Source organism: Semicossyphus pulcher, unplaced genomic scaffold, assembly GCF_022749685.1.
Source record: "Semicossyphus pulcher isolate SPU_LCO1_2020_fin unplaced genomic scaffold, fSemPul1.0.p SCAF_7, whole genome shotgun sequence".
Classification (NCBI taxonomy): domain Eukaryota; kingdom Metazoa; phylum Chordata; class Actinopteri; order Labriformes; family Labridae; genus Semicossyphus; species Semicossyphus pulcher.
In genome coordinates this window covers 22007955-22034353 of record NW_027211748.1, presented here as the reverse complement: position 1 = coordinate 22034353, position 26399 = coordinate 22007955, and the positions used below count along the sequence as shown (strand labels likewise).

At 40.8% G+C, this 26399-nt stretch overlaps 2 protein-coding genes and 1 long non-coding RNA gene across 3 annotated transcripts in view; all 3 read left to right on the top strand.

Annotated features, from left to right (window-relative positions):
- Positions 1 to 13462, top strand: part of LOC138611287 (sodium channel protein type 2 subunit alpha-like) — a 39539-nt gene extending 26077 nt beyond the window's left edge. The window contains exons 17-27 of the mRNA XM_069684295.1: positions 2522 to 2639; positions 2738 to 2892; positions 4554 to 4727; positions 5104 to 5130; positions 6574 to 6696; positions 10163 to 10435; positions 10527 to 10580; positions 10664 to 10805; positions 11057 to 11157; positions 11316 to 11586; positions 12231 to 13462. Coding sequence (XP_069540396.1) covers positions 2522 to 2639; positions 2738 to 2892; positions 4554 to 4727; positions 5104 to 5130; positions 6574 to 6696; positions 10163 to 10435; positions 10527 to 10580; positions 10664 to 10805; positions 11057 to 11157; positions 11316 to 11586; positions 12231 to 13462 — 2670 coding nt within the window. The remainder of the gene's footprint in view (positions 1 to 2521; positions 2640 to 2737; positions 2893 to 4553; positions 4728 to 5103; positions 5131 to 6573; positions 6697 to 10162; positions 10436 to 10526; positions 10581 to 10663; positions 10806 to 11056; positions 11158 to 11315; positions 11587 to 12230) is intronic.
- A 7726-nt stretch (positions 13463 to 21188) lies between these two features.
- Positions 21189 to 23159, top strand: LOC138612236 (uncharacterized). Its single transcript, XR_011309627.1, has 4 exons — positions 21189 to 21295; positions 21894 to 22096; positions 22892 to 22984; positions 23077 to 23159. It is a non-coding gene; the product is annotated as an uncharacterized lncRNA (long non-coding RNA).
- Positions 23160 to 23366: 207 nt separating this feature from the next.
- Positions 23367 to 26136, top strand: LOC138612233 (zinc finger protein ZFMSA12A-like). The gene is made up of 3 exons (XM_069685551.1): positions 23367 to 23392; positions 23486 to 23618; positions 24400 to 26136. Exons 2-3 carry the CDS (start codon positions 23531 to 23533, stop codon positions 25755 to 25757), a joined length of 1446 nt encoding a protein of 481 aa, XP_069541652.1. The 5' UTR covers positions 23367 to 23392; positions 23486 to 23530; the 3' UTR covers positions 25758 to 26136.
- The last annotated feature ends 263 nt before the right edge of the window (positions 26137 to 26399 follow it).

Sequence of the window (26399 nt, the reverse complement as noted above, 5' to 3'; positions counted from 1 at the left end):
TGGTTTTCATTGTGACACCAACAGAACAGAGTATTTTTAATGTTTACATCATTCCTTTTCCCTCTGACAGGTCAAAATGTCAGCCTATTCTCTGTGGGATTGTACCGCCATTTAAGGGCCCTGAAGTTATTTCAGAGACGACTACTCTGTTTGAAGGTTGCTTTGTTACTCTGCTGGAGTTCATATGAGAATACAAATGGAAAAGGGTATAATTGGTCCAAAAGTAACAGGAGCATTAAGGCTAACAGACGATGTCAATCAAGCAGAGTTGTTATTTCTCCACTTGGGTTGAAGTAATATACCATGGTATGAAATCTGACAGCTATAATACTAGTAATTTTTTAGTCAATTATATAGTGTATAAACATAATAATTTATAAAATAAAAAAAAGAAGATCGCTCAAACAACAAAAAAACATATTCGTTTTCATTACTTTAGGGCCTGTGTCCACTAATGGCGTTTTTGCACTGGCAGCGCCTAAACCAATGTAGTTCAGTGTCCTCAGCGCTAAAAAGCACTCGGCATTAGCTTATCACTGCCCTCACTGTGCTCTCATTTGAAAATAGTTTAACTTTTGAAATCAAGAAGGGGTGGGACTTATCAACTTTGTCGACGCGGCCTTAATCCAGTATTGTAGTGGATAACACCTCTGTGGATATCACGAGTTTAGAGTTAGCTTTGCAGCTCTAGCCTTATTATTTATTCTAGTGTTATCAAACAGTAAGCTAACGCAAAAACACTGACTGAGCAAGCCTTAATTAGAGATATAGTATAACTATATATATATATATATATATATATATATATATATGTTTATATATTTCTAGACAGATATTTTCAGGGGATTTATTTGTTCAATGACTTGCCAAAAGTACGATCTACAGTATATGACTGACTGTCTCATGACTGCACTGTAAGATGAAGTTAGCTTAGCTTAGCTTAGCTTAGCACTGAGGCTGATCTGTCTACCATACCGTCTGAGCATCTCTTCTCTTGTTTATTTAATCTGTACAAAATCTGAAGAGCAAAGAACATGCGTTGTAATTTTTCAGTGTTTATGTGCTGCACTATTTCTACGCCAGGTGCAGTAAGAGTTGACATTAACAAGAGGTTAAACTTGGAGATATATTGTGTTAACTATTGAGCTTTAAAAGTGCTGTAGGTGCATTTTTATCCTTTTAAGAGCCAGGTTGATTGTCTATCCCTTTCTTTAGTCTTTGTGCTAAGCTAAGCTAAGCTAAGCTAAGCTGCTGCGGGTGTTATAGTGATTTGCTCAGCTGTTTGAATATGAGAGAAGCAATTTGACTGACTGAGAGGTGTAGTATTAAAACACCACCCCCTGATGGTTAAATGAGACCTGAGTGCCCCCCAATGAAATTTAGTTTTGATGTCCTTTTAGTCTGAATAATGTTTAAAGACATATTTACAGCTTTGGCTGTAATACATTACTTACTGTCACATATTAAGGTGCTATTGTTGCCTTTGATCCATTATGCAGTTTAACCATCTCTCTCTCTAACTTTTATGTGTACTTATTAAGCAAACGTCTCTTATTTCACGGCCTCTCTTAATGAAGCGTCTTGTTTCCTCCTCTCCTCTCACTTTCATTCACCCTCCCTGTTCCTCCCGGATTCCTCTCTCTCTCTCTGTGTGCTGTGGGGGCTTGCTGAGGTGGCGGATGTGTCTCTGCTGTCCTCTCTGGCAGGCCGACAGCAGCGGGCCAGATGTGGAGCCAGGCCTCTGCAGAACAGATTATACTGACACAGCTGAGCAGAGCCAGGCAGGGCCAGGCTGAGCTGAGCAGCCTGCAGTCTGGCGCTCTCTCTTCCCTCTTTCCCTGCCGTGCTCTGCTCCACACCACACCAGAATTAGGCATCAGGGGAAATGGAAATGAAAAAAAAAAAACCCTCCTTCAGCCCTCCATCAGCTTAACAGGGCATCAGCAGCTGCTCAGCAGTAAAGGACGATACATTTTACAGCTTTGAATACACACGGAAATGGCAAGTTTGAGGTTGTTAAAAAGTTAGTTATGTATAAATTAATCACTAATCCTTCTATTATATTCATGTTGAATCAATAAAACACCATCAGTGCACATTTTCCCTGCTGTCGTTGAGCACTCAGACTGGTCATGCTGGTAATCTGGTCTCCAGGTCTTGTGGATGCTTTTTAATGCTGGATTAGACTTCTACCGGTTTATAGGATTGAAGCTGCACCTCTGTCCTACAAATCATGTTAAATATGTTGCTGTTACAACACAAGAAAATCTCATCAGAATTGTATTAAGAGATTGAAAAGCAAGGCATTTACATCTAGGTGAGCTGGCTTTGCTGGGTTGAATACTCGCTGGATACAGGACGGGAAAAGGCTGCAACATTGCTGCTCTACACATATGGCCATGTGCCTATCACATCATATACTGTTTCCGTGTTCAGAGGTCACAGGTCCAGGGACAAAGTGTATAATGGTTAATAGATCAGTGAGATATTGTTTTGTAAAACTGGGAATCTCACCTTTCAGGAGGAGGTCAGCCTGTCAGAGGGCAGCACGGTGGATCTGAGGAAGCCTGGAGATGAGATGGACAACTTTTCAGAGCTGGATGAGGAGAGCATGGAGCCGGAGGAATGCTTCCCAGAATGTGAGAATATTGACATACTGTATGATCAAGTTATTTACACATCATTTTACATGATATATGTTCCTCTATGTGTTGTAATCTGTGCCGTATTTTTTCAGTCTGCATGAGACACTGCCAGTGCTGCCACATCGACACCAGCCGTGGTCTGGGTCAGGCCTGGTGGAGGCTGAGGAAGACCTGTTATCAGATCGTGGAGCACAGCTGGTTCGAGACTTTCATCATCTTCATGATCCTGCTCAGCAGCGGGGCTCTGGTACGGCTGCTCTGTGCCTTAAAAACAGTATTATAAACTTGTTTTTATTAACGTATAATCCAAAACATGTCTGTCCTGGTTGATCTGGTGACAGACATGGTTTGTGGTAGCAACAAGTTTGATTTAAAATAATAGGTCTCAGACTTGTTGGGGGCTTGTTACTATATAAGCAAAACAACAGAAGAGTAACAGGTGTGAGGTTATTTACAGCGCAGCCACACAGTCTCATCTTGTATTTATTAGCCCCAAAGGTTATTTTATCATCATGACTCAACGTAGCATCAAGCTGCAGGAGGGTTTGCATCAGCAGCAACTAAATACAGCTTCGATACAGCTGTGAGAGATTTAACAGTAAACCTTAAGACTAATATCAATTTGACAAGCTAGTACAGTAAAACTGGATAACTTTCTTGAAAATACTGCAGAAGTCAACAAAAGGCTGCAAGGGTAAAGTCCTAAAAATGGAGTGGGATTTCTTCGTTCTTTACTTCAGTGTTTGAGTGTGCTTCAGAAGTTCTGTTCGGTGCCTGATGATGTATTACAGGTTTCTGTAATACAATTGGAACTTAAGATACCTTTGTGTTCAACTGAAATGTAATAGCATTTTGTGTGTGTGCGCTACGTCTTCACAAACATCTGTAAATCACCTACATTGTGTTCAAGGCAACCAAAGATGATATATACTGTATATATTTAAGTTTATAGTGTATATATTCTGTTTTCATGATTGATCCCCATATTTTTAATAGTTTTTTGATACAGTTATGTAAATGAATTACTTGTTTCCACCAGCAAATCAAATCTTTGCAGAAAGCGATAATGTCAATGTTTTATCACAGGTAGAGCAGACAGTGACTGCCGGACTACGTCACAAAAGACCAGAGCAACAAACAACATTAGCTTTCCTAATAAACTGTTCCTTGTTTTCTAACCTACAAACCTGGACACAAATCTTGTCCTGCATCTTAGCTTGTGGGACGAGCAACTGAACAATCACAGGGGGATGGTGCACTGCTAAATTTTGTTTACTGGCTTAATAGCAGTGTTTTAAAGCAGTGGTTCTCAACTGGTCTAGCCTCGGGACCCACCAACACCTCCTTAATGACAAATTGCGACCCAAATTTCTGGAGATTTTCGACCACTTATTTTATGAAAAATGGTACAGTTTCGACCTGGACATCACAAAACACAACAGTGTAATAGTCGAGCAAAATGAGCAAGTGACGGTGCCTAAGAGGAAAATATTCCCTCTATATCTAATTATTTCAATGAGCATCCTTTTTTCTAAAAAATAAACAAAAAAAGTGCACAATAAATGCAACTACTGTAGGGCGTATCACGTTGAAAGAATGTAACTGTAGCTGGGATTACCCAATCAGTAATACATGGAGTGTAACTAAACTACAATTCTACTGCATGCACTTCATAGGAAACCCATGTCCTTCAAAATAAAAGCGCATATAGACTTTTTGCCACAAATGTTTTCTTTCAAGCACACATCCGCGACCCACTGAGAACACCAGTTGAGAGCCATGGCTCGACAAATGCTTGAAACCATCTGAAAGGGGATGACTGAATGCGATTTCAGTTTGACTTTGCTTTATAGAAAGATCTGTCCGTGTGTTCACACTGGTCACTCTGCCGTCTCTCCCCTGCCGCAGGCATTTGAAGACATCTACATTGAGAAGAGGAAAGTCGTAAAGGTGGTGCTGGAGTCTGCTGACAAGGTCTTCTCCTACATCTTTGTGCTGGAGATGTTCCTCAAGTGGATCGCATACGGCTTCAAGAAATACTTCACCAACTACTGGTGCTGGCTCGACTTTCTCATTGTGGATGTGAGTGAATAAATTTGGTGCACTGCATGAAAAGATGCCAGCATTTTAAAAAAACATGCTGAAATTTTAGGTTGAACAATAATCCATGAATGAAGCTTTTTACAGCTTGGTAAGTGTTGCATTATTTACAGGAAAGCACTTGACAGGGCCACCTTCTTGACTAAAATTGTGCTTCCCCCACTTTATATTTCCTTTTATTTAAAGCAAACTCTACACAACTGTCCTAGAGACATACACACTGCTAAATCACACACTTAACATTACAAACTGTTGGGTTGAGTGGATGTGACTCTGTGGTATGTAGTCACTAAAGTGGCCGAGGCGTGCAGCCCGAGGCCTGACTTGACCTCCTCTGATTTCACCTGCTGTTACACAGATATCCACAGACCGCTCTATTGTTAGGGTAAGTGGTAGTTAGCAGGTCCCAGGTGAGTATGAGCTCTGGGATTGAAACATCTGCATCTCAAATGCTTCTGTGTTTCTTCACTCGTAAGTGCTTTCTGTTGTGATATCAAAAGCCACCGTCCTGTCTCCAAACAAATGCACTTCTTATTGTCTGGCCTAAAATTGTTGTTGAGCTATAAAATGACTCAACAGTTTTTTCTTTGAATCAGTTCCTTCAGGACCTTGGCTTTTATATCAGGAACAACTGCAGTGCCATGTACTCTGAGGTTTATCTACAGAAGATCTGGTGTTCTTTATTCAGCTTTTTAAACTTGTGAAAATGTTGCTTAAAAAGACATTTCAAGTTTTTGTCTATTTAGAAATGCAGGGGTTGAGTTCTTGCCTGAACTTCTCTGTCTAATTCATGTGCTGAGTGTTATTTGTTTTGTCTGTGTCAAAGAAAAATCAAATCCTGTTGATTATTGAAACTATCTACCGTTTGTCTCTATCTATGAAAAGTACCACTTTAGTTTCTTTTATGTGTTTTTGTATTTTTCGTCTGTACTTTTTCGGAGCCAAAGACTTCTCTTGTCCTAAAACTAATTCTGAGTATCTTCTTTAGATATATTGGACAAACACATGTGTAAATAGACTTTTATAAAGAAACCCATACAGCCCATTGGGACCTTGTTGGTCCTAAATTGTTTTTAATGAACTTATTGGATCATTTGGAAGCAAATTGGGAGACAAATTTGGCAAAGACAGATATAAATTCTTTATAAAACTCACTCTATTTGATATATATACATATTCTATATATGCATATATAGCTGAGTATGCATGCATGGACTCTTTTTGTCTATATGTGCATACTTGTCTGTGTTTTGTCATCATCAGTCATGACATGAATTTATTCTTCCTTTCATTTAAATCACATCATTTCCATTCATAGCCGCCATCCAAGGGTCATTCAACAGAGGAATACCATTTTGTTTTGTCCGTTTTGGATGTAGAATAGAGTGGAAGTCTAAATTCTTCAAAGATGAAACAGCAAAACTAAATCTAAACCTCAAAATTTAAGAAACTGTGTTCCAAACTGTGGAATGTCCCAAAAAAGACAAAAAACTCCAAAATATGGCTCTTCAAATGTTGTCTACCTGTCCTTTATTATATTGTAGTTACTACTTTTATTGCATTTAATTTTATTTTTGTCTTTAACTTAAGTGCTCAGATAATTTACTCAGTTCCTTGACTAATATGTATAATAATAATAATGATACTAAGACTGTTTATGCAATATTGCTTTTCTAGGGCTTTATTAGGTGCTTTTCACAGTATTGTTATTCCTCTTTTAATATAAAAAACAAATTGTTACCTGTCCCTTGAAGTTGTTCAAAAATTGAATTACGCAATTAAATCAATTTCAGAATTCTCACAGTATGTCTTTCTGTATTCCAAACAGGTGTCCTTAATAAGCCTGGTGGCAAACTCATTGGGATATTCTGACTTTGCTGCGATCAAGTCCCTGAGGACCCTGCGAGCTTTAAGACCTCTCAGAGCTCTGTCCAGATTTGAGGGCATGCGGGTGAGAAATACATCTCTGAACTAAACTGATATTCATGTTTAATGATAACTTACCAATTAATCTTAGGATCAATTATTACCTCCACTAAAAGGTAATAAACCACCAAAAGGCATTGTAAACAGGGCGGCAGGCAAAGATGGAGGCCTTGGTGTGCTGATCCCAAGCAGCATAGACTGGTTCTTGTTAGTGGAACATCACCTCTCCGGCGGGGAAGGAACTGGAGCTGGTGTGGGAGGTGGAGTGCTACCAACTAGATATAGTTGGGCTCACTTCCACACACAGCTCCAGTTTGGGACCAAACTCCTGGAGAGGGGCTGGACTCTCTCCTTTTATGGAGTTGCCCAGGGTGAGAGGCACTGGGCGGGTGTGGGGATACTCACAAGCTCCCCGCTGTGTTGGAGTTTTCCCCGGTGAACGAGAGGGTCACCTCTCTATGACTGCAAATTGTAGAGAGGAAGGCTCTTACTGTTGTCTGTGCTTATGCACCAAACAGCAGACCGGAGTACGTGGCCTTCTTGGAGTCACTGGGCAAAGTCCTGGAAGGGATTCTGCCTTGGGACTCTATAGTTCTACTGGGGGACTTTAATGCTCCCTTTGGAAATGATGGAGAAACCTAGAGGGGGATTATTGGTAGGAGTGGCCTGCCCAATCTGAAGTTGTGTCTTGTTATTGGACTTCTGTGTTCTGTTCTGGGGGAGGCTGCCAGACAGAACAGGTAAATGTAAATGTTTAATGAGGCAGGTACCGGGTGGCCGGAAGGACTTTGGCTTCAGTGGTTGCGGAAGCAAAAACACAGGTGTGGGAGGAGTTCGGGGAGGCTATGGAGAAGGACTTTTGGATGACCTCAAGGAGGTTCTGGCAAACCATTAGATGACTCAGGAAGTGAAAGCAGGGATTGGCTCAAGCTGTTTTCAGCAGGTGTGGAGAACTACTGACCCGGACTGGGGATAGCTTTGGACTTTGAGGAACTCCTGAATCCAACCAACACATCCTTTGATGAGGAGGCAGAGTTCGAAGGTTTAGGGGAAGCCTTATCTATATCTTTGGCAGAGGTCACTGAGGTAGTCAAGAAGCTCTTCAGTGGCAAGGCACCTGATGTTGATGAGATTCACCCTGAGATACTAAAGGCTCTGGACATTGTTAGGCTGTCTTGGCTGACACGCCTCTTCAATGTTTCGTGGAGGTCTGGGACAGTACCTGTCAGACCGGGTGGTGGTTCCCATTTATAAAAAGAGAGACTGGAGGGTGTGCCCCAGTGATCGGGGTATCACAATTCTCAGCCTCCCAGGTAAAGTTTATTCCAGGGTGCTCGAAAGGAGGCTCCGGACGATCGTTGAAACTCGGATACAGGAGGAACAATGTGGAGTCCGACCTGGCTGTGGAACAGTGGACCAAATCTTTATCCTTGGAGGGCTTTTGGGAGGAGCATGGGAGTTTGCTCATCCAGTCTACATGTGTTTTGTGGACTTGGAGAAGCCTTATGATCATGTCCCCTGGGGGGTACTGCGAGAATATGGGGTTCCCAGGTGGTTGTTACGAGCCATTTGGTGTCTGTATAACCAAAGTGAGATCTGCGTCCGCATCCTGGCCCAAATTCAGACATGTTCCCGGTGCGTGTTGGCCTCCGCCAGGGTTGTCCCTTGTCACCGATTCAGTTTGTGATTGTCATGGACAGGATCTCAAGGCGCAGCGAGGTTCTGTTGGCTTCATCAAACTGGGACCTCTAGCAGGCATTGGGGCGGTTTGCAGCCAAGTGTGAAGCGGTTGGGACGAGGGTCATCACCTCCAAGTCTGAGGCCATGGTTCTCTGTTGGAAAATGGTGGACTGCCCTCTCTGGGTGGGGAATTAGTCTCTGCCTCCAGTAAATGAGTTCAAGTATCTCGGGGTCTTGTTCATGAGTGAGGTAAAATGGATCGTGAGACTTACAGACTTGGTGCAGCTTCAGCAGTAATGTGGGCGTTGTGCCAGACTGTCATGGTGAAGAGTGAGCTGAGCCTGAAAGGAAAGCTTTACATTTACGAGTCGATCTACGTTCCAACCCTCACCAATGGTCATGAGCTTTTGGTAGTGACCGAGAGAATGAGGTTGCGGATACAAGCGGCCGAAATGAGTTTCCTCTGAAGTGTGGCTGGACTCAGCAAATGAGATATGGTAAGGAGCTCAGATATCCGGATGGAGCTTGGAATTGAACAGCGACTCCTTTGCATTGAAAAGGAGCCAGTTGAGGTGGTTTGGGCATCTGAATAGGATGCGTCCTGGCAGACCCAGAGATCGCTGGGGGATTATATCTCCCGTCTGGCCTGGGAGCGCCTCGGAATCCCCAAGGAGGAGCTGGAAAACAATGCTGGGGAGAGGGACGTCTGGGTCATCACGCTTAGCCTGCTGCCACCATGACCGGGCCACGGATAAGCGGGAGGAAATGGATGGACAGATGGACTGGTGGACTAGTGATTCCCATTCCCATCCTTTGGCATCATCATGAGATTCACATTTGTGGTTTGATATTATAAGATAATTTTTGGATAGATTGCAAAAATATTTGGTTCAGACATTTATGTCCCCCTCAGGATGAATTGTGATGACTTTTTTGATCCCCCTAGCGCCATCATCAGTTCGAAATGTAATTTTGTCCAATACTTTGGTTTATGACCAAATACCTGTCAAACTATGGACATTCCCATCAGGCACAGTTGTATTTTGCATTAGATGCTAATTGCCGACAGTTTACATCCTGCCAGGCAACATCCTAAACTAAGATGGTAAGAATAGTTAACATTACACCCGTTGTTGTCATTGCATGCTTTTTGGCGTGCTGATATTAGCATTTAGCTGTAAGCATTGCTGCTGTTACAGTAAGTACAGCTACTAGCATTGTTGGAGACTCAGTCTTGTTTTGTCTGGAAACAAACTCCTGATTTAAATTCTCTAATCATCCAACTGCAATAAGTTTAGAGCTCAAACTTGGTGCAAAGTGTCCCAGAAGAACCTTGGTTGTGCTTTCTGAATACACAACTCTGGTATTGATCGCTTTGTTGTCTTTCTTTTTTTCGAGAATTAGCGTAGCCCGGCCTACACCTCCCGTTTAGCCTGTTGTTTTCTGATACCTTAGTATAATTTTGGCCAGAAACTCACTCTGGTCAGACAGCTTTGTCGTGAGTTTCATCTTCACTGTGCGCTGAAAGAAATTAGTCTGAGCCAGCCACAGAACTGGACCTGAAGATATTTTTCTTCATTAATAGACATAACTGAAACTTGTGACTAAAGCCCGATTAGATGTACAAATATGGGTTATTTCTTTCGGAATTGGAAATTAGTCTTAAGTATTAATTCACCTTGACTGCACTCATTAAATCTGTTGTCTGATTGGCCACAAGTCAGAGATGTGAAAGAAAAAAGAGAAACTAAAAGAGAAATGCTAAAAGAGAAACTCAGTGCAGTAATGCTCACCTGAACTGTACCTCACAGGTGGTCGTGAATGCTCTCATCGGAGCCATCCCCTCCATCATGAACGTGCTGCTCGTGTGTCTCATCTTCTGGCTCATCTTCAGCATCATGGGGGTCAACCTCTTCGCTGGCAAGTTTGGGAAGTGTGTGAACAGAACGGGCTTCGTCCACAGCATCTCTGTGATCAACAACAAGTCGGATTGTCTCAGTATGAACGACACCCAGTTCTACTGGACCAAAGTGAAGGTCAATTTCGACAATGTGGGACTTGGTTACCTTTCCCTTCTGCAAGTGGTGAGTTTGTCAAATCTGCCAAACACTCCTTCATTTTAGGAATAAGGCTTTTTTTTTTGTTTTGTAATTTTTCATCGTGTTCTATTTACAGGCAACATTCAAAGGATGGATGGAAATAATGCATGCAGCTGTTGACTCAAGAGGAGTAAGTATATTCATCTACTTCCAGGACAAGCATCATAAACATGTCGCATTAACCTGCTCACTGATCAAACTGTTTTGTTTCAGGTGGAGGAACAACCCATCAGAGAAATCAACCTCTACATGTACCTGTACTTTGTCGTCTTCATCATATTCGGATCCTTCTTCACCCTCAATCTCTTCATCGGTGTCATTATCGACAATTTCAATCAGCAGAAAAGAAAGATGAGTACTGACACAAACATCGATGTCAGGCCTGGATCATGTAACTGTTGAGGATTGTCAAAATATATCGGCCGCTCAGGCTCTGTCACAAAGAATTACACAGTCATTGATCGTTCTCTGGGAAAGCAACTCTTTAAAAAACATTATAAAGAGTTGTGTGCAAATACTAATTGATCAAATTTTGAAGGAAACATTTTGTTTTTGCCAACTTTTGCTTCTGTAAAAATAATGTTAGGTGTTTTTGCTTGTACTTAGGTGGACAGGATATCTTCATGACTGAAGAGCAGAAGAAGTATTACAACGCTATGAAGAAGTTGGGTTCTAAAAAGCCTCAAAAGCCAATACCAAGGCCTGGGGTAAAAATAAATAATTCGCACATGTGACACCTTTTGTATTAAGCCGTATTAAAAACCTCTGTTTCTGCATAATGTCCTGCCTCCCAACATTCTTCATAATATTAAACTAACAATGTAATTTTCACTGACTGATATTCTGCTTGTATTTCCAACTCCAGAACATCCTCCAGGCCTTCTTCTTCGATCTCGTGTCCAAGCAAGCCTTCGACATCATGATCATGATGCTCATCATCGTCAACATGGTGACCATGATGGTGGAAACCGACGAGCAGTCCGACCGCATGGAGTCCATCCTCAACAAGATCAACCTGGTCTTCATCGTGATCTTCACCACCGAATGCCTGATCAAGATCATTGCCCTCCGTTGTTACTTCTTCACAGTTGCATGGAACATCTTTGATTTTGTGGTGATTGTTCTGTCGATTGTGGGTAAGTAGAGACAGAGGTTCCCCATCATGTGACAAGGCGGTTGTTTTTCAATACAATTAGTAACAATAACTTTTTAACTTTGTGAAACAGGACATTTACTTTTTTTTGTAGCAATTCTTTTCATGGAAATTATTCTTTATATTCTTTAAATAAATAATGATTTTAAAAGAATGTTGTAGATTTATTCACACATGCATTTTTAAAGCTGACATCTAGCTTGCTGAATAAAATCACATAAAAAATTATGTTATTCAAATAAGCGATAGAAAGGATTGTGCAGCCTTGAAAAAGTCTTTGTAGTTATTATTTAATTCATTTTTGGGAGACCGCTGGTTACTTTAGGCTGATTCAGATGGCTTTAGCCTTGCTCGCAGCTGCTAAGTAATGTCAGCTAACTAACTATGTAGTAACGAATGGCCCTGAGACGTCATGGTAACGTTGCTTAAAACAAGCGTTTGATTCTCTTATTGCAACCAATGAAACTGATGATGGTGTACTGAGACTCGTTTTACCGACTAATAATTGTGATGTCATTCAGGGTCAGCCGTAAATATGTAAAACTTTTGCATCTTACATTTTTTTACATTAAATCATTTTGCAATGAAACACACTTACAATGTCCTTGTTCTTCTCTGTCTTTTCAGGGATTGTTCTTGCAGACATCATTGAGAAGTACTTTGTATCTCCGACCCTGTTTCGAGTCATCAGACTGGCGAGAATAGGACGAGTACTTCGACTTATACGTGCAGCCAAAGGAATAAGGACTCTACTGTTTGCCTTAATGATGTCCATGCCAGCCCTGTTCAACATTGGCCTCCTGCTGTTCCTTGTCATGTTCATCTATGCTATCTTCGGTATGGCGAACTTTGCCTACGTGAAAAAACAGGACGGGGTTGACGACATGTTTAACTTTGAGACCTTTGGGAATAGTATGATCTGCCTTTTCCAGATCAGCACCTCGGCAGGCTGGGACAACCTCCTGAGTCCGATAATGTCCAGCTCCCCGGAAGAGTGCGACGCTCACTTTGTCAACACTGGCACTATCACCCGGGGAAACTGCGGCAGCCCCTCGGTGGGCATAGCTTTCTTTGTCAGTTACATAATCATTTCTTTCCTCATTGTGGTAAATATGTACATAGCTATCATTCTGGAGAACTTCAGCGTCGCCACAGAGGAGAGTACAGAGCCGCTGAGCGAGGACGACTTTGAGATGTTTTATGAGGTTTGGGAGAAGTTTGACTCTGAGGCCACACAGTTCATCGAGTTTTCCATGCTGTCGATCTTCGCGGACACTTTGTCGGAGCCTCTGCGCATAGCCAAGCCCAACAGGATCAAGCTGATCTCCATGGACCTCCCCATGGTCAGCGGGGATCGGATCCACTGCCTGGACATCCTGTTTGCCTTCACAAAGCGAGTCCTGGGAGAGTCGGGTGAGATGGACGCCCTCAAGCAGCAAATGGAGGAGAAGTTCATGATGACAAACCCCTCCAAGATCTCCCATGAGCCCATCACGTCCACACTGCGCCGCAAACTGGAGGAAGTGTCCGCGATCATCATCCAGAGGAGTTACAGGAGGCATCTGGTGCGCCGGCAGGTGAAGCAGGCCTCCTACCTCTACAGACGGATCAACTACGAGACTGTGGTGGATGTGGAGAACGCTCCGGAAACTGAGGGCCTGATCGCCTCCATGCTACAGCACTACGGACCCGTGGGGCCGGAGGTTGTAGTAACAACAGAGGAGACTCTAATGTCCTCACCACCTTCTTATGACAGTGTGACGAGAGCAGCCAGCGACCTCTCTGAGGTTTTTAGACCGTCACCCAGAGACTCTGAACTCGGGGAGCCTGGTGAGAACTATGAGGAGACTTTTCTCTGAGACTCGTCCGTGTGTTTGTGTGGCTTTTGTCTGTTTTGTTTACAGCAGAGAAATGTAGCTCAGAATAACTCGTGGTCTAAGAGATGAACTTTTTTTATATGTTAGCAGATTCTAAGGAAATGTACGATATTTTTACAGAGCCTCTGTTTATATTTAACGACCCAGAATTCAATTTTTGTTACACAGTCAAAACATTCATGAGAGAAGGACTCTGAGGTTGTCCTCACGCTTTTCTTAAAAAATAACATTTGGCAGATCGTTGTTACATCAAGAAAGAAAACAAGCAGCAGAATATTTTAGGTTTCTTTTCAGACATTTTTCAGACATTATACAACAGTCATTTTACCACTTCAAGCACTGCTGGTTGTTGTTAGCTTGCTAACAGGCTAGCTAACTAGCTACATTCACTGACTTTATTTTCCTAAAGTTAACGCCGCTTTATATTTATACATTCTTTCATTAAATTTCATGAGCACTTGAACTGTGAAATTTCTACCAGGAAAGAAAATATCAGGACAAGGACAGGACACTAAAGGACACAACAAAAATAATCTAGTTAGCTAACGAAAAAAAATAAGCTAGCTAATAAGCTAATTTGGCTAAAATGTAACAACATTTGTTACAGAAAACATGCAAAGATTCAAGCTGACAAAAAATAATCTATGATAAAATATACATGTGTGAAACATACTGTTGGTTTTCACATTTGTTACAAATATGAATACATGTCTTGATTTTTTTGATACTGACACAAATTCCACTCTTCCAGTGCTCAGAGGGTTTAAAACACTTTTCAGCTGAGTGGCTTGAGAATATTAAACAGCACACATTTCATACCAAACGTTTTCCTGTGAACTACTATACTTGGGCTAACCAATGACTGTATTAAGATAGACAACACGTCTCCATCTACTCTCATTGTACAAAATTGAAGCCAAAATTTCCCTGTGGCGGCCATCTTGCCATTGCTGGTGAAGTTTTTTGGAGCCAGATTTGCGTAGTAGGCAGCGGCGGGTGGAGCTGCAGTAACGATGTCCCACCCCTTCAGCTAACCAAAACACACATTTAACACATTAAACCAAAAAATACAGCAAAGTTTCCGCATGTCAGCGTATTTAACAGCAGATCAGCTTCTTGTGTTGGTCTGAAGCAGACGTTCACAGCTATGTAAACTTCAATGACTGTAATGATTGTTTAATTTACGTCTCCTCTCGCCGTTCCTCCTCTACTCTGCTAATCAGGAACAGATCGGGTGCAGGAGCCGTATTTGTCAACAGAGCTGTCAATCATCATTTTTACAACATCAAATAACTCATTAAAAGTAAACTTATCAGAAAAATGAACACTTGGACGTAAATCAGCATGATAAGAACTAACTATAATGACAGAAACCATGTTTGAGAAAAATGTATTTGACATGTATTTTGATTTTATAGTTTGACTCATGTCCCATCTGTTAACATGGAGGAGGCGGGCTTTATGACCTATACTGCAGCCAGTCAGCAGGGGGCGATAGAGAGGTTTTGGCTTCACTTCTAGGGAGCTGTCATGTCGTCCATCTTTTTATACGGTCTATGGGGCTAACATATTAGGCTATAAGCTATAATGCGCACTTATTCAGGTGTAACCGGATTTTACTAAAGCTAACCTTAAAGCTAAAAATGATTCGTAATTACAGAGCAAAAATGATATAATGATATGAATATGAATTGTTTGATCAATGATTCCTTGATATGCACTTTGATTGAATGAAGGTGCTTTTACTGCAAGTGATGATGGACCATATGGCTCCTGGTTAAAATGGCATCAAGAGTATTCAGGTCATGAGGTCACAAACACACAAACAAAACAATGTTCTTTTGTAATCCTATTATTCTAATAGTTCAGCAATATCACACTCGAGGTCTTGATGTTATACTAAATATCATCACGGCTGTGATCACACAATATTCAGTACAACATCACAACCTCAAGTGTGATATTTCTTTTATACAACAGTGAAACAAGCAATAAATAGTAGTAAAAAAGTAATAATCAACAACAGATTATTATTCTTTGCTCCACCAACACAACTAGTTCTACAACTTAACTGAAACTGGACTTTTGTTGCCAAGCAACCCAAACATTCTCCTGCACTCTGTGTCTCCAGGTTACCACAGATCAGCTGTTCTTATCATGTACATTTATCTGTTTGTTTTAATTTATCATCAACCAGTGAAATAAGAGTCTGCTGTGTGATTCAGAGGTACCAGCTTGATTAATGTAGACACACACAGTCTGTTGTGATGTTAATTAACAGTATTCAGAACACCTGGCTGAGGCGGAGTGATACACAGAGTGAAAAGTCCCAGTGATGTTGTTCTCTATATCATCGAACGCCTCTTGTCCAATCAGATTACTTGGTCACAACTAGCTATTGTATAAAAAGAAATATCTTGCAACTTTTTTGTTCCCAAAACTACAGTTTCAATTCATGTTGTCAAACATAGCAGAGTACACGTTTCACTAGTACAAAGAAGCAACGCAACAACAGCATGTACTAACGATCCCTGAATTATGTGCCTGATTTTGACTGCTGTTCGCACACTTCTCTGAATCTGTTTAATTTGATCTGATGGATGTGGACTGAAGAGCATGAATGCACTGTGAGCTCATTTTGTAACTACCTGTGTGAAGAACTTTGAGGCTGTGTAATGTATGTAAAGCTTATTTTTACCTATTTTTTGTAATGTATTTATATTGAAAGACAAATTCAGTGACGACGGCCATAACAAGATATGATCAACAATATATAAATAGTCTGTTCATTTTTATATAAAAGACTTTCCTTGAGGACCTGACTGTCTGTACTGCATTGAGGTTGATCAATTCATGGATTCTTTTATTTAATGGTAATAAAACTCTTTTCCATACTTGTGGGTTTTACAACTCTCAGTTCAGGTCAAGTAGTTGGACGACATAAAATTCAGCACATTTTTATAATAATTAAATTATAATTGAGTTAATGTATATGTTGTACATTTGCTTTGCGTGAAGGAAAATTCAAACTGCAGTGTGTCTCCATTTTCCCATGAGGAAGCAGTTAGCTGATTTGACCTCATTACAAGGCAGGGCGCTGCTAAATCTGTCCATGTGGGTAAAAAAAAAAAACAGGACAGATGTGCAAACCTCTGCATCGCTCTGTCCCTGTGAGCGTACTGCCCTTTAAAGCTTGAATTTGTTTATAATGCTGCACAAATGCAGCACAATCACATAAAGCCCATCAACAATGTGGCCAAACAATCGGTGCTGATACCTGAATGCATCTGATTTAGGTATGTTAGATAGCAGAGACTTAAACACACATGAAGCAAAACTGATTAAACAAATTATAAATATTGCACAAACATAAAAAAAAAATTAAACCAAAGAGTGTTTTTTTTTTCCATCTCTAGGACTCATTTTTTTCTTCAAGACATCAGTAAAAGTTACATCACAGAGATGTTTTTTTACATTCCCTTTTCAGGGCCAAACTCAAGTTAATAGTTGAGCTCTGCCACATTTTCAGTTTAGAAAAAAAAAAAAAAAATCACCAAGGGTGCCAATTTGGATTTAGCCCCAAAGAGATTTCCTCTCTCTGGTTGTCGGGGTGGTCAAATCCAACTCTGACCAGCTGGGATAGAGGGATAATCTGTGTGTAAAAAAAAATCACTTGTTTTAATTACACACTCAAAGACACACAAATGCACGCATGCACTCTCTCTCTTTCCCTCTCTCTCTTTCTCTCTTTCAAACACACACACACACACGTACATACAGTACACATATGGACATGCATGCATTAACACACACGCTATACTTTTCCTGTCCATCCTCATCATAGACAGATGCTTCCTTTGAATTAAATTTGGGTTCGTGCGTGAAGTGCCAGAAAAATGTGACTTGACTGGATGTGACTTGGTAATTGATCTGATTTTTAAGCGTTTGGACATGTGGCGGAGATTAAAGCTTCATCAGAGAGAGCAAACATTTTTAAAAAGATTAAAAAGGCACTATGTCTAATTACAAAATGCACCAGCACACTGTGAAACGCAGCAATGTCAACGCAACGCATTTCAATCCACCTACATATAATGTAGTCATGCTAAAGGGTAATGACATTTGATGGATTGATGGATGTTCTGTGTGTGTCGTTTAACATTAAGTTAAAGGTTAAAGGTCACAGCGAGTGTCGTCATCGTCAGTCAGAGGGGTCACAGTGAATACAATTCATTTTTCACCTTTAAATCTGTCCGAACTTTAACATTTAAAATACGATAAATGACTCAAAGTCAGTCAAGGATCGGTTTGTAATATTTGTCATGTGTAAGTAAGAAAATAACCATTTTTAAATAACGAATGAAACAAATAACCATCAATATTTTAAAGGTATTTTTACTTAGAACAACTACATTTATTATCCAATCATTTTAACACGGAAAGTCCCTTTTTTTTTTTTTACTTTCATTATAAATTTGATGTTGACTAATCTTATCACCTTTAGTCAAAATATTGCGCATTTGCCCAATCATGCGTCTGGCTGAATCTGAGATCAATATGCTCTCTACTGTTGTCTGTGTTTGGTCTCTATTAGCTCCTCAGGGGAACATCCATCGACTGAAAGGTGGACGTAGCCTCTTGGTTTCAAAAGTGAAGCCAGAGTGGAAGTGCCTTAAACCTGCATTCCTTCTACTGGCCAGTAGGGGGGCGACACCACTGGGTGTGGAGAAAAAGAAGTCTGATTGTTTGAAACTAGATGGGAAAATGAGCCTACCTCTCAGTAGTTTTATCACCCCAATAGCAGAAATAGAAGACCTCGGAATGTCGTAATTAACTACACAGAATCAAGTATTTAACATAGCTGTGTAATAACACTGTTTTAAGCTTCAACACACTTTAAACTAATGCTTTCAACCATGTTTCCTGTTAGACATTCATTAGACTGTAGCCTGGATTTTATAAATAATGAGGTCATAAGGTCAACAACATGATTTGACTTTATTGTAATGTATCCTTTTTGACCAAAACTTCTGGTCTTAAAAACTTGATTTTTCTGTTTAAATAAACTATTTTTAAAAAACAGCAACATTTTCCAGACAAAAAGACTGACTATATTGTACCGTCAGTAGTAGCTCCAGCTCCTCTTATGAGGATATTTAAGGTGAAGTTTTAAAGCTATAAAATTCATATATGCTAATCCAGTTTGAGCTATTTTGCAAGTTACTCGCCCTGCTCTGCTGTTTGGCTGTTGGTGGCGACAGAATGAAAAACAAAAAGGCTAAAAGTCCAGAAAAAAACAAACACAGCAGAGAAGAGGAAGTGGCCTTGTTAGGTACATGATGGCCCTGCTGTCAGCGACCATGCTCTGTCGGGATTGACTTGGTGTCGTGGTGGCTAACGCTGCCCAGATGGTCTGTTGAGTCAATATCTAATTACTTTTCCCATGGTTCCTCTGTTTCTGAGAAGTACTTACCGTCGTGTTAGAAAGCCTTTAGTGCCACCAGCAGGAGAATCAAGCATCTACACATCAGAGGAAAGGAGGAAAGAGTAAGTTTGTTTTCACATCCAGATCCAGGTCGACTGATGAGTGAATGTGGTGAAAGACAAAATAACAGGGACGACAGACAGACCAGCTTTGGATTTTTGATCAGTTTTGTTTGACTTGTTTATCTGGAGAACAAGTGGACGAGATTTCAGAGTCCAAAATGATCTTTTTTATTTGAAGAATAAAGTTTCACTCACATTTATACACTGATTACTGAGGCTGCAATATAATTCCTTCTCACCAGGGTCTGATCAAATACGCATTTACGCACTCAGTATCTTTAGGTTTAGTATCGATCAAAGTATAGATACTAAATCAGGGATCTAACCTCTGATGTCCGATTAGTGGACGACCAGCTCTACCTAAATAATACAGCTGTGTTCGGTTGTTGCAGGGGATCTCTTTGAAGGATGTCCCCTGAAATACAGAACATGAAGAAGAAGTCGGGAAGTTGTCTGCAAATATTTGGTACAACTCTGAGGACGTGAAAAAACTTCAGGTTTCTTGTGTTTAGATGAGAGGATGATAATGAAGGTAAAAAAAGATCAACGTTCTTCTGTGCAGGATCTGACAGCTGACAGTCAATGATGATGATGACGATATATAGGGCAATGATTAGATCAGTTATGGATTATGGATGCGTGGCTTATGGATCAGAAGCATCTACAGTGATTAAAAAAGGGATGTAGTACAAACTGAAGCCCGGTGAATATGTAGGGTAGCATTTTGTACTACTATGATACCTGCCCTGCTGATAGAAATTGGTAAGAGTGGAGATAGTTGATGAACATGAAAGGACATGGTGAAACTTCCCCCAAAAAAGGCCTGCTATGTCAGTATTGTGTGAGATGAGGAAGAAAGGCCAGAACAAACTTTATGGGGAAAAGATTAAATGTAAGGCAGAGGAAATTGTTATAATATGAAATTACAAGAATGGAAATCATAACCATTCCTAAATCAAGAGTTAAAAGAGGCAATTTGAGATTAAAAAGGCACTATGTCTCATTTTCAGATGAGATCTGAGTATTCACAGAGGAATAAGCAATTGTATTGGCTATTCCTCGGCTAGACCTGATTTATAGACAGAGATGTATGAAATATTATGGAGAAAAGGTGTCAGGTTTTACCCACACAAATGAGTGAACTGGGACAAGGAAGCAGATTATATTATATATTACATATTATTACTACAACGGACAATCAGAACTGCAGAAAAAACCAGGGTCGACCTGCCCTCCATCCAGGACCTGTGCCGGTCCAGGGTCAGGTAACATCACTGCAGACCCCTCACACCCCGGACACAAACTGATTAAACTTCTCCCCTTCGGTAGATGTCACAGAACACTGTACGCCAAAACAACCAGACACAAAAACAGTTTCTTCCCACAAACTCTGATGAACGCTTAACAGTCACAGAGCGTCAGAACAATCAGTGTGGAAAAACCCTGTCACCTGTAATTTTATTGTTCATCTCATCGTATGGACTCACATTTTATTCATGTAAATATCATCCGTCATCTGTAATGAATCTATGCACACTGTTTTGTTTTCATCACTGCACTCCTCATACTTGCACTATTGTCTTTCGCAGGCTTGTAGATGCTAGTTTAATATGTAAAGATTATTGTAGGCTTGTACACACACCTGGCCAATCAAGCTGATTCTGATTACATTCAAAAGAACTCACTAGAATAGAACAGGCCAGAATAGAAATTGCCCTGTATAAACTGTCAGAATACACTTCAATAGTTAAAAAAAAAAAGAGAAATATGGCAGGATACACAAAAAGGAAAATAACAGACTAGCAGTGCAATAAAAACAGGTACATTTGAAAGAAAAGATTCAGTTGTTGGCTTGGAAGCTTGGGGTATTGTAGGTTTAGGATTGGGCTGACTCTTATTGGGAAACCCCCAGATAGCAAATGTAAGTGTTGAGGATCACAGACAGTAAACGCATCCTCATTAAGAGCAAGAATCGCTCGCTTAAGAGGAAGAAGCTCTTTAAACATCAGGAAGAAGCTACTCAACCTGCACCGGACTAAAATAACAATAACGTCAAAAACAATATTAATACCAAACAGTAGGGGGCAGTAATACACCGTTATTTCGTGTAGTCTGCCTACACCAAGGAAGAAGAAGCATCAGCTGTCTGTTGGATGAGGAACTAGAGCATGCTTTACAGCTCGTCACTTTTCAATGAAGACTTTGTTATTAAGGAAACGGTCCTCTGTGTTATTTCTACTGTCAGAGCTCTTCGGAGGAATAAAATGGGTAACAGTTTATTATTTTACTCGGGTCTTGTTGGTTTGTTTTGATTTTGTTAGCTTGTCTGCTAACACTAACTTCCTGTAAGTCCTGTTGGTGTGTCAGATAGCTACAACATTATGGGGAAAGTTATTGCAGTTTGAACTATATGTTTATATAATTTTGTGCATGTAAGGAAAAGAATAATTAAGTTTTTTTTTCTCCTTTTTTAAAGAAACTGTTTTTATTGTACATGGCCAACTACCCAGCTCATTGTAACTAATAATAATACAGATGTGTGCTGCTTACTTACCGATAAGACAACAGTGACCAGTGCATTATACAGCACTAACAGCGGGCAAACACAATGAAAAACAAGAGTAATGAACAAAGACGATAGTTTTTTATTTAAATGTTTAAATGTTATACTTTATAACTCTAGTTAAATTACAATACTTTCACATCAAAACACATGAACATGATGCTGTTATACTACACTCAATATCCAAGAAAAAAAAACTAGTGCTACATGCAGTCTTTGCTACTGTTGGCTGTCAGGTCATACAGTAGCAGTAGTTTTAGCCTTCAAGCCATAATATTAATACTTCAGTCCCCACTATTGCAGAGGGTCCCCTGCCTCTCTCCTCGCTGAGGCTCCTGGTTCCTCCTCTGCGGGTGATGTCGGCTGTCATGTGGAAGGTGGTTTGTCTGAGGAACATAAAGCATTATGGGAAAGTGGAGGAGTTTGTGTCCATGGTAACTGAGGCCATCCCTGACATCCTGACGCACAGACGGATGAGGCTGCTCACTCTGGGCTTAAGAGCAAAGGTAAGACATCCAGACTGCACTATGTATCATTGTTGTTAAATTGTTGCTTTTATATTATTTACCTTTTGTGATATTGATGAATTACAAATAAAAATAAAAATTGCATACAGATTAACACTACTACACCTTTGCTGAGGTTTGAAGATATAGTCTATATTTTTTTGATTTACCAATGGATGTAATGACTGGGACAAACACTCCAATAAAGCCATCTATTGGTTGAGCGAGCTGTTTGTCTTCTGACATCACTTCCACCAGTCAATTACTGTCACAAGACGGCGAATAAAATGTGTAAAAACCAAATGACACAAGTCAATAACCATGAAATGCTCATTTCTCACTGCACCAGCACATTCAGTGCTATCGACGTGTGCCAAAAACATATTATTTATTACATACACGCTTCTTTACTCTTCATTTCATGGACGGCTAACCGTTTTAAGCACCGAAACATGGATAAATAATATCAAGAAGACTTTGAGTGTTGCATTTTTTATCCTAAATTCACTGTATATAGTCTCCTTACAGACACTGTAGCTTGTGGATCAGCTGTCTGCTTCACAGCAAAAGAAAAAAAATACATCAGTAGCATGCAGTGTTCCAGAGCGATTAAAGAAACCGTAAAAGATGGCCTCCAATGTTTATATTACACCTCTGTGTTTCTCCTGTCTTGCATTTCAGTATGCAGCCAAAAAGTAATGTAGAGAGGGAGTAAGTTCTCTGTAGTTCTTCTAGCTCCTCAGTGGGATTAACTTTTCTTTCCTGTCAGTAACTCCTGCTTAATGTCTTTTCCAGATGACGTTACAGATGTTAAGTTCTGAGCAACCAGAGGATCTCACAGCTGTTAAAACACGCTTGAACAGGCTGCTGACATCCAGCCCAAAACAGGTGTGTGACTTTTTCCATTATGGACTTTAACTTTTGACTGTTTAAGAACAGTTGTGCATATTTCAGCTGTACTTATATATTTAAACTAACAGGTGTGTCAAAGGGATGAAGGTCTTGAAGAAAACTTTGTCAGGCTCGTACAAAGACTCCTGGAGGACCCAAAAGGGAGAGAGCACTTCCTCAAGGTGAGCCTCTGCTTCTTCCTCATTGTCAGTTTCGACATTAGAAGCCGCAGTTTGTTTGTTTGCCAACAACCATGCTGTAACATGAGATTTACAGCCATGTTCCACTTCACAGGATGTGTTTCCTGTAGAGTACGGGCCTGACTTTGATTCAGCTCTGGAGACTCTGCTTTGTGAGTTCTTCACCAGACTGGAAGAGATGCTGCGTGTACCAGACTTTAAGCAGGTAAAGACCGCAACTGCAGCCATAAAAGCTGCTGGTTTCTATGCATTTCAAGAGATGAAGATGTCAAGTAACAGTTCTGTTTGCTTGATAAAGACTGCAGGGTGGATCAGTGATGCACCCTCTGTGCTAGAAGAGTGCATGCAGTGTGTGTCCAAAGAGGATGACCTCAGAGTGCTGCTTAGAAGCAAAGCCAACTGTGGTATAATGGCCAATATGGATAACAATGGTAAGTGTGTCTGTCTGGGATACCAGTCAGGTTTTATATGTTCATATGAGAGCAGAAATGGTCAGTCAATGATCTATTATTATTATTATATATTTTTTGTTTAAACACTGTGAATTGAAAAGATGAAAATACTATTTTTGGCTGACTGCTTGTGTCAGTCCTACACGTGGGTCTGTGTATGACTGACTGACTGACTGACTGAGTGAGTGACGTTACTTTCAGAGCCATAGAGGGTAAAGTTGCGACTTCGTAATGGTGGATCATGGAGCATTTTGGACCTCCACTGACGCGACTCTCTGTCTATTCGGCTCTGGATACTTTGTTCTGTGAGGTGACTTGAAACACTGCCTGCTCTCCTGTTTTCCCTGAGTCGTGTCTCGATCAAAATCATCAGGTTTAAAATGTAGACTGCAGACCCGAAGATATTTTAGACGAACCACCGGAATATTCTCGTCGTATTTCAGATTCTGTACCGCTCTGAGCCATTGCCTGCAGAGGAACTGTAGTATTTCACTCCAGCGTCCAACATCTGCTGGGTGTTGTAGGACCGTAGAATGGGCTATGGCGACAATTTCAAATATTATTGCTTCTATAAATTACAGAGAACACCAGCTTTGCCCGACAGTGGCTTTTTCCAGGGGCCAATTGCTCCTTTAATTAAGGAAATAAAAAATGCAGAGAATTATTCATCACAGCCTCATTGCAGTCGCATTACAGAAGCCGAAAGACTAAATGTAAATTCCTAATTTTCTCACTTTTCTAAATTTCTCTTTTCAAACAGTGCCTTCCCAGTCAGAGCAGCGACTCTTCTCATCATTATCTCTTCCTCCTCCTCTGCAAGAAACCAACGCCAAAGATGTGGAATCTAACACACCAGCATTTGCAAACCAAAGACAATCGGATGGGATTCATCTTCAGGAGGCAGAAGACACGGGGGTGCAGGATGCTACATTACTGTCCGACAAGGAAACAAACATTGTGGACAGCAGCAATGCACAACAGACAACAGAAGGGAAATGCAGTGACGGCAACACCACCACCTGCCAAGTTTCCTCTACATCTCCTGAGAGTCCCGTGTTGCCCAGCTCTGTGATCGGCCCTTCGCGGCAGAGAGTTGCACACAAATGCGCTCAGTGTGGAAAATGCTACATTTACCGCTACAAACTCCTGGAGCATCAGCGGGTGCACACCGGAGAAAACCCTTACAAGTGCTCTCAGTGTGGAAAGGCCTTCAGGAGGACCTCTGACATGTCAACACACAGGCGGACACAGTGCACAAAAGCAGCTTACATCTGCATCAAATGTGGGGACAGCTTTCAAAGCATACAGGACAAGTTTAGACACCGGTGTGGTAAAAGCGTGCAAAGGTTTGACTGCTCCCAGTGCGGGAAAAGCTTTAAGAAGATGCAACTGCTGGGTAAACATCAGCTGACTCACACACTGCCTGCACGGATCTACACGTGCAGGCAGTGTGGGGCGGTTTACCCCACCATGAGCGAGCTGAGAAACCACCAGAAGAATCATCCAGCCGAGCTGTCCAACCAGTGCGTCCAGTGTGGGAAGTTGTTCAGCTCGGTTGCCTGTTTGACAGCCCATGAGATGCGTCACAAGCAAAAGAGAACACAGATGTGTGTGCACTGCGGTAAAGCTTTCAAAAACAAACACGATTTAAACCTTCACATGCGCAGCCACACAGGCGAGAGGCCGTTTCAGTGCACGTACTGTGGGAAACGTTTCTCTGTATCGGGAAACCTGAACATACACATAAGGATCCACACCGGAGAGAAACCGTATCTGTGCTCCGACTGCGGCAAGGCTTTTGTTTCAGCCGGCGAGCTGCAGATACACAGACGCACCCACACAGGGGAAAAGCCGTACAAGTGCACAGTGTGTGGGAAAGGGTTCACCATGGCGAGCAAATTGACGATTCATATGCGCGTTCACACCGGGGAGCGGCCTTACGTCTGCCTAGAATGTGGGAAGGCTTTTTCTCGTGGCGCCGAGTTGAAAAAACACAACATGAACCACACAGGGGTTCGACCGTACGCGTGTCAGCTGTGTGCAAAGACTTACACATGCACCAATCACCTGAAGAGGCACCTGAAAACACACAGTGTGGTCAAAAACCAGACGGTCTAATTTCACTGATAGCATTTCTTTACTTTTGCAATTGGTGATGACTTTATGCACTAAATAATATATTTCATACTCACTCTCTTTTGTAAGGATTATACTGCAGAAGTTCTTGTTTTTTACTGTTTCCTCATCTTGTGCTGTCAGACCTGTTCTGAGTGTATCTTCTTTAATATTTTGAGTGCAGCTTTTGTGACTGACATTTATGTGTATTACCTTTGTTTTTGGAAATCCTTAAAGCACAAGTTTAAAAGGGACTCATAGAAATAATAATAAATCCGAACGAGGCTATGGAAGAACCCTATTTATTTGTTGTTGACAGAGATTTTATACTTGAGTTCCACATGAAACACCCTGCAGTGGTGTACAATATACATTTTCTGTGTTTGTGATGTATCAACAAAATGAAAAAACTTTTGACAAATTGAATAATGCACTAAAAATGTAATCTACTGTCATCTAAAAGCATAAATTATACATGTTTAATATTTAAATATTTATTCAAACAATTTTACTTTACAATTAAATTGATTCTTTTTTCAAAAGAACAAAAACAAGGGTTAAAAGAAAAAGTTTTATGAAGTTTTAACCTTGCTTGTAGGATTTAGTTATTTGATTGTGCGGAGGGGCGGTGCTTCTCATTTTGAC

What these genes read in the sequence shown, in the direction of transcription:
- LOC138612233 (XM_069685551.1), top strand. Translation starts at nt 23,531, where the DNA reads ATGCAGTGTGTGTCCAAAGAGGATGACCTCAGAGTGCTGCTTAGAAGC. An exon ending in GGCCAATATGGATAACAATG is followed by an intron (nt 23,619 to 24,399) that starts GTAAGTGTGTCT and finishes CTTTTCAAACAG; the next exon opens with TGCCTTCCCAGTCAGAGCAG.